Genomic DNA, 8305 nt, shown 5'->3' on the forward strand with positions numbered 1-8305 from the left:
TGCTATCAGGCTTTGACAACTGTTTCTAGCTTTCTGTTTTTATTACAATATACTGTACTTAAAAGCAGCTTGAGTTTGAAAATCCAGACTCTGTGGGTTTTAAGCTAGCATTTGGTTGTTTATTTATAAAGATGTGAAGTGCAAAGATGGAGAATTCATTGAGGTCTTCCTGACCATTGTCTTTCAGTTGTTGTGTCCTGGTACTTCTCACATCAATCTCTATTCTGACTGCAGTGTCACTTCCTATAAAGTAGTGACATGAAGTGCATGCTGTACTCAATTAAAATAATAGCCTCACTAGTATGGTATAGATTCTAGCATGATCTCCCTACTTGATTTCCAAGTCTCAGATAATAAAGAAAAGTATCCTGTGTGCTTTTGTACATATCCATTGACCTGTCCTGAATTCTTTAACAATCTGGGGATAGGTACGCAAGGTCCCTTTGATTTTTCACACCACTAAAAGGGGCTGGTTCCTTAAGATTGTCAAAGCCGGGGGAGGTCGTGGGGATAAGCTCCCAGCAGCATGCATCTCAAATAGTCTCTGACAACCAAGTCCAGCTCCTGGCCTTCGCATGTGGCTTAGCTACTAGGCCCAATGGAACCATTTCTACTGACAGGAGAAGAGGTAAGGGTGGGTTACTGGAGCATTAAAACCAGTCGCTTTGGCACGTGGGACTCGTCAGCCATGGCTGGCAGCTCATACCAGAGAAGAAAAATTCTGATCTCAAACCTCCACGGCCTTCTAGCTATACCCACTCATGGGGAAGACTTCAGGAGTAAACCCCGAGGAAAAATCAGAAGCTGGAGTCCTTTAGGCAGTTCTACGTTGACTGGCAATTCCTGCGATGCCGCTGGTGCCAAACTGGATCAGTCTCTGCCGTTCCTTTGGATTCATCAGCTGTGTGGTGAGGGAGAGCCTGCTGCCTGGGCAACAGCTTGCTCTCCACGTCATACTGCCCTGTCCAGCATATCAATTTAGACCGCTAGGGCGCAATATCTATGGTCAACCACGACCAATGGGGGGGCCTCAGAAGGGACCCCCGAAGCAAAATGACAGTACGTGTGGAAAAGTGACTCCGTGCATGTGAACTTTGCACAAATAGCCATGTGACTGAGGGACTGGTAACTAGGAGGCCACAGATAAATCCAGAACATTCTTGAGAACCTCTTAGTCTCAGATCGCATGCTGGACTTTGCTGAAATATTTGCTTCTTCATGTCAGCAGTTCATCCTCAGCACTGCGCTGGAGTGCATGCCAAGTTTTTAAAACTTGCACCCTCTGGACTCAGGCTAACTCAGCTACAGCTGCCACCTAATAAATGAGGAAGTGTCTTCCAGCTTCCTAATCATGTTCTTTGATATTCCTTTAGGCTGTGATTACGTGATCCAACACTCCCAGTAAACATCAGTACTACAATACTTCAGACATGATATACTTAGCCTGTGAGTCTAGGATCATCTTTGGATGAGACTTTCTTTAACAAATTTGTACTGCCACTTCCTACTCTGTATACCAAATTCCCATTGTAAATAGATAGCTATAAATACCATTCATGCCTGATCAAATTGTCATTTGGTACAAAATACAATTTAAACACATAATGATCAAATTTTTTCTTAATCACACAACAGGAGTTAAATCCTTTGCAATGTAAATAGGGAATTTGTTTCAAACCACCTATGGGAAGGAGGACTATTCTGAACATAGATGTCATTGGGCCAATACACTCTGGAAATCCAGATATATTGGCCTTATGTCTATTGAGCATGATTGACAGCTGCCATAAAGGTAATAACTTCATACAATTACACCTTCCCTGTTGTCAAACTTCAGCTCATCCCATTATGTGGTATGGTAACAGAATGGCTAAGCCATTGGTGAGGCAATGATAGGTCTGACCCATTTATCCAGAGACGTGAATATGAATGTCACCATAATAGATAGGATTGGAAATTGAAGAACTAACTAAGTGTGGATGTACAGAGGAAAACCTCTCATCTCGGTAACAGTAACCGTGAAGCAACCAAATAATTGTAAAACTCATCAATTTTCCTGATATCTTTGATGGAGGGAAATCTGGTCTGGCCTCCAGACCCATCAATGTGGATGGTGCTTAATTACTTCCTGAGCTCAGGGGACATAGGATGGACATGGTGCCTGCATTGCCAGCAATGTCACAATCCATTACCAAATAAATCATTAATCCCTTGATGGCTTGCCAATGACTGCTGGAAACACAGCCTCAGATTCCAAGCTTCCACTGGCAGGTTGCCCGGGGGAAATTTTCTGAAAAATATTTGCAGGGTAATGGTGTGACTGAAGTGAGGCCTTAAGCTCAGTAACAGGCCTACACTTTCAGCTATGGGGTCAGCAAAGAAATTCTCCATGCCACTGTATTTAATGTTCACTGTTTCCAGCAACCAAATTGACAAAAGCAAATAGTCCCACAGATGTTGTCAAGGCAGTATCTATTGTACACATGCCTTTATGTACCAGAGGTGGTGTCAAATGGGGACAACACCCCTAGATGATTCTATTAGAAATATAGGATTCTCAATAATTGGATAAGCACTACATAAGCAGTGACTTACAAATTTCGAAGCTTTTGTTGTCCAGACATGCCAAATTCAAGACATTTTGGAGTAGAGGTATGTCATTCTTCTTTGCGAGCGTTCTGCGTGTGAACATCACATAATTTTACATTTCCATTAGTTCCTTCATGCATGTTGGTCTTTTGCAATATTTCTTCTGGATTGTTTGTTCTACCTACGTCGGTGTTGCATGAGGTGAATATGCGTTAAATCGAGTGTCTGTTTGCAGGTGCACAACTGTGTTTCACAATGGATCACTGATTGTCGCCATGGAAATCTCAGCAGACAATCAGGGATGATGGGGAGTGGAGATGGCACATTTGTGCTAATCAATACTGTATTCAATGATTTCATTAATACTGCCTATCATTAGTGCTTTTGTCATGGAAACACCACTATACCCTGCTGTATGTTATTTGATTTTTCAGGAGGCACGGGAATATGAGGTTTCAATTTAAAGATGGACGTTTCTCGCTACAGAAAAGCCCCTTACCTTCTAGACACTTTCTCATCACTTCTTGTCCTTCTGTCCCTCACCAATGTTTGAAATCAGCTTTGCTTTCTGAAACCTATTATTGAACACAACCTTTCCGAAGCCTAGTTTTGAGAACAATTTTTCTCTCCAACAAAGAATAAAGACTAAACGCACTTGCGTCTGTCAATCTGCTTGTCCAGTGAGTTCAAGTTAAGTAATAGGTGTATTTGTACATTTTTGTGTGCATTGTAGACACAGCACATAATAATTGTTCTTCAGTGTTAAAGAATGCCATTCTAGTAGATAAGATCAATCTAAATTATGAAGCTTTTACTATGTATTTATTCACTTGTTTTAAAATGTAAACTGTTTTAAGAATGTAAAATGGTGGTATTGATGCATTTTTATCTTTCTTCCCATGGTGCATTGCAAGACATGTACCTGAGGGACAAAAATAGGAACAGCCAGGGGAAATAAAACTTCTTCTCTTTTCTCAGTAGAATCTGTGTTGGTGAATAAAAACATTATAATAGATAAAGTTTTGGAACAACATTCAAAAACTCAGCATCCTTTGGTGGCCCACTAATTCTTATTGTTAAAATGCTCCAATTTCCCTATTACCACAGAGCTGACATATACAGAAACACTCAAATAATACTGAAAGCCATTAAAATACATTATTGTCTTCCTATTGAACCTGCATTAAGGAAGAGGACGATGCTTTGTTCAGATATATTGCATGAATATGTTTCAAAATAATGTTAGTTATCAGAAACCTAATGTCATCCAATTACAGTGTACTTAGTTATGCAACTATTGTTTACAGATTATGACATGCATCTTATCCCAACAATATATTCCACTCACAAACACTTTTATCACGTATATCACATATATCACTTTTGCTTATTAGTCCGTGAGTTTGACTGTGTATTTTCTTTATCTATATTCTCTTTTTTTCATCTCTTCTCTTGCCAATTACCCTTGTATCTCTTTGGGTCTTGTAGCTTATCTGTAGAAACACAAACAAAACTATGCCATCTTGGTACAGAGTGTAATGGGATCCCTCTACCCAGTTACCTTTTCTTCCTTTCCCTTCACCGAAACTGAACCATCACCAGCCTGCAACATTACCTGTCCTCAATCCACCCGAGCCAATCAAGTGTGAGCTAATTTATAGTCAAGCATGATGTCAATCATCTGTCCATTAAGACTCCTTCCCAAGTAGAAATAGTAGTCATAGAACAGTACAGCACAGAGCAGACCTTTCAGCCCACCTAGACCATGCTGAATTGTTAATATGCCTAGTTCCATTGACCAGCTCCCGGACCACAACTCTACATACCCCTCTCTTCCATGTACCTACCCAAATTTCTCTTGAGTGTTAAAATCGAACCCATGTCCACCACTTCCGCTGGAAGGTCGTTCTACACTCTCACCACCCTCCGAGTGAAGAAATTCCCCCTCATGTTCCCCTTAAACATTTCATCTTTCGCCCTTTACCCATGACCTCTAAATCTAGTCTCGCCCAACCTCAGTGAATAAAACCCTACTTGCATTTACCCTATCTATACCCATCATAAAATGTTTGCGATCCCGCCACACTTATCACCATCTCACGTCCCACACCCGAAGAACACTGAAAGAAAAAACCAGATCAATGGTTTTATCCAACCATTCCCATGAGCAACATACTTCGACATAAATAGAATTAAAACTCAATGAGCTAGATCTCCGTCATGCAAATAAATTGTATGGGTTAAGCCACCAAAACACACACAAACACTGCAGACATGTCTTCTTTTTATAAAAGAGTATCATTGGTGCAATAAACAATTTTTGCTGAAAATATATGATGTGCCTCTTATACAACCGCGGTCATGATTTGATGGACTGTATTCCACTCATAACAGGCATTTGCTCATTTTACAAAACAACAATGTTTCTTATTTCCTAGTGCCTATTTGACTACAAGCTTGAGAAAATGAATATAGTAATTACAAGCTTTAATAGGCTGAGTGACTTCTTTGGAATAACAAAATGTAAACCAGTAACAATTTGCAATTTACAAGAAAGAAAGCTAACATTTAAATGGCATGAACTAGATATTCTGTTATAAGCTTCCCCTTCATAAATATTATGGGACTGTTCTAAGAAAATATTTCAGCTGTTGTCAACTTGTGTCACTTTCAACAAATGATAGTTGATACATGAGGTGGTTAATAGAGTTGAAGATGGAAATTCCTGATCAGGAAACTGAAGGTGGTAGGCTCAAAATTCAAAGTTTAAAATAAATTTATAATCAAAGTACATATAAGTCACCATATGCACATATATTACCCTGAGATTCATTTTCTTGCTGGTATTCACAGAAGATGCAAAGAAGCTTTTAGTTGGCCGGGGATGGGAACTGGGATAATAGGCCTTCGGATGGGGTAGTTGGTAGACAAGTCAATGTAGTGTGTGGTAAGACTGCCAGGAAGGACTGGCAGATGATAGGGCAGAGTTGCAATCTGTGGGTTGAGTTGAAGTGTAAACTGGGGAAGAATTGAAAAGGGTGATGAATACAGGACTGAAAATGTTATATTTGAATGTACGGAGTATACGGAATAAGGTAGATAATCTTGTAGCACACTTAGAGATTAGTAGGTATGACATTGTGAGCTTCACTGGGTGGTGGCTGAAAGGAGGTCATAGTCAGGAGCTTAACATCTAGGATACATATGGTATCAGAAGACAGGCAGGTAGGCAGAGGGGCTGGGGCGGCTAAGTTGGTAAAAAACTGAAATCAAACTCTTCAACAGAGGTGACGTATGATCAGAAGATGTAGAATCTTTGTGGGTAAAGTTAAAGAAACTTCAAGGGTAAAAAGACCCTGATGGAGGTTATATATAAGCCTCCAAACGGTAGCCGTGATGTGGGGTACAGATTACAATGGGACATAGAAAATGCATGTAAAAAGGGCAATGTTACAATAGTCACGGGAGATTTCAATATGTAGGTAGATTGAGAAAATCAGGTTGGTACTGGACCCCAAAAGAGGGAATTTGTAGAATGCCTACGAGATTGCTTTTTACAACAGCTTGTGGTTGAGCCCACTAGGGGAAAGGCAATTCTAGATTGGGTGGTATGTAATGACCTAGATAAAAGCATATGGTATTACAAGAAAGATTATTTCATGGATAGATGAGTGGCTGACCTGCAGGAAGCAAAGATTTGTAATAAAGGAGGCCTATTCTGTTTAACCACCATGACAAGTGGCATTTCACTGGGGTCGGTATTAGGACCACTTCTTTTCATGGTATATGCCAACAATTCGGATATCAGAATTTATGGCTTTGTGACCAAGTTTGCAGATGATATAAAGAAATGTGGAGGTGCAGGTAGTGTTGAGGAAGCAGGGAATTTGCAGTAGGACTTGGACATATTGGGAGAATGGGCCAAGAAGTGGCAAATGGAATATAGTGTACGGAAGTACGTGATAATTATAATATTTAAAACAGAGTTTAATTAGTTCTCAGTTAGGTGTCAAAGGTTACAGGACAAAGGCAAGAGAATGTAGTTGAGAGGGATAATAAATTTGCCATGATGGACTGTCTGGCCTAATTCTGCTCCTATATCATATGATCTTATGATCTAACACAGCAGTCCCCAAGCACGTGCTACCGGGCCGCGAGGAAACAATTTGGCGATATGAGTCAGCTGCACCTTTCCTCATTCCCTGTCACGGCCACTGTTGAGCTTGAACGCACGCGAGCTCATTACGCACACGTCATTCATGTCAGCGGGGGAAGGAGATCAACTCCTCGAGCTTGCAAATGACGGCGGGCTGAAAAGTATGTTTGACATAACATCTCTGCCGGCATTCTGGATCAAAGTCAATGCTGAATATCCTGAGATAGTCATGAAAGCACTGAAAACGTTGCTTCCATTTCCAACATATCTCTGCAATGAATGCAACGAAAACTAAATTGCGGAATAGACTGGACATAAGGAACCCCCTTCAAGTATCGCTGTCTCCCATCACCCCTCGATAGGACCGTCTTGTTGCAGGGAAACAAGCCCAGGGCTCCCACTGATTCAGCAATATTGGTGTGTTGCAATGATTTTATATGTTCATACGGGGAAAATACGTGCTCTGTGTTTAATATCCAAACGGTACTTAAAATGTTATGATGCCATTGACTTATAAGTGACTTATATAAACATATAACAATTACAGCATGGAAACAGGCCATCTCTGCCCTTCTAGTCCGTACTAAATGCTACTCTCACCTAGTCCCACCAACCTGCATTCAGCCCATAACCCTCCATTCCTTTCCTGTCCATATACCTAACCAATTTTTCTTTAGATGATAATATCGAACCTGCCTCTATCACTTCTACTGGAAGTTCATTCAACACTTACTTCAAGCTGCCCTGTCCTCCCCGATAATTGACTTATCACTATATTCATGCGAGGAAAATATGCGCTGTGTGTTTAATATTAAATTCATTAGATAAACCCTTTTAGAAATGAAATTGAGTGTATTAGCCACTTATCACCTATATTCCCATCATGATTAACACCCCCCCCAACGAACAGAATCGCCAAAAACGATTTGTAGAAAAAAATCGGCACGTACACGCATGTGCAAGCCACGTATGCACACAGGTGCCCGCGCAAGGCTTCATGGTCATTGTAGTCTTTCTCTGGGTAAACACAACGTATTTGACTGCTACTCTTGTCCGTTGGCAACCCAACCCCACCCCCCCCCCCCCCCAGGTCGGCCGGTCCTCAAGAATATTGTCAATAATAAACCGGTCCGCAGTGCAAAAAAGGTTGGGGACCCCTGATCTGACACAATAGAATCAATGAAAAACTAGACACAAAGACAGACAAATAATGTGCAAAAGACAACAAATTGTGCAAGTACAAAAAGAAACACTAAAATAATAAATAAATAATATTCAGCTCATAATTTGTAGGTTCCTTGAAAGTGAGACTATAGGTTGTGGAATCATTCCAGTGTTGCGGCGAGTGGAGTGGTGAATTGCTAGTTGTGTGTTGGTGAATGTAGAGTCTTTGGTAATGGGTTTGAATATAGGGAGAATAAAAAGGAATTAATGTAGGGTTAGTGTAAATCAGGGATCTCCAACCTGGGGTCCTGCTATTGGTTAATAGAACATAGAAAGTCTACAGCACAATACAGGCCCTTCGGCCCAAATGCTGTGCCGACCATGTGCTTACTTTAG

The 8305-nt window shown here is 40.7% G+C and overlaps 1 protein-coding gene across 1 annotated transcript in view; it reads left to right on the forward strand.

Annotated features, from left to right (window-relative positions):
* sez6b (seizure related 6 homolog b) overlaps nucleotides 1-3392 on the forward strand; it is a 950260-nt gene extending 946868 nt beyond the window's left edge. Inside the window, exon 17 of the mRNA XM_072242771.1 lies at nucleotides 3024-3392. Coding sequence (XP_072098872.1) covers nucleotides 3024-3053 — 30 coding nt within the window. The 3' untranslated portion in view covers nucleotides 3054-3392. The remainder of the gene's footprint in view (nucleotides 1-3023) is intronic.
* Nucleotides 3393-8305: the final 4913 nt, after the last annotated feature.

The sequence above is a fragment of the Mobula birostris genome, chromosome 25 (assembly GCF_030028105.1).
Source record: "Mobula birostris isolate sMobBir1 chromosome 25, sMobBir1.hap1, whole genome shotgun sequence".
Taxonomy (NCBI): Eukaryota; Metazoa; Chordata; class Chondrichthyes; order Myliobatiformes; family Myliobatidae; genus Mobula; species Mobula birostris.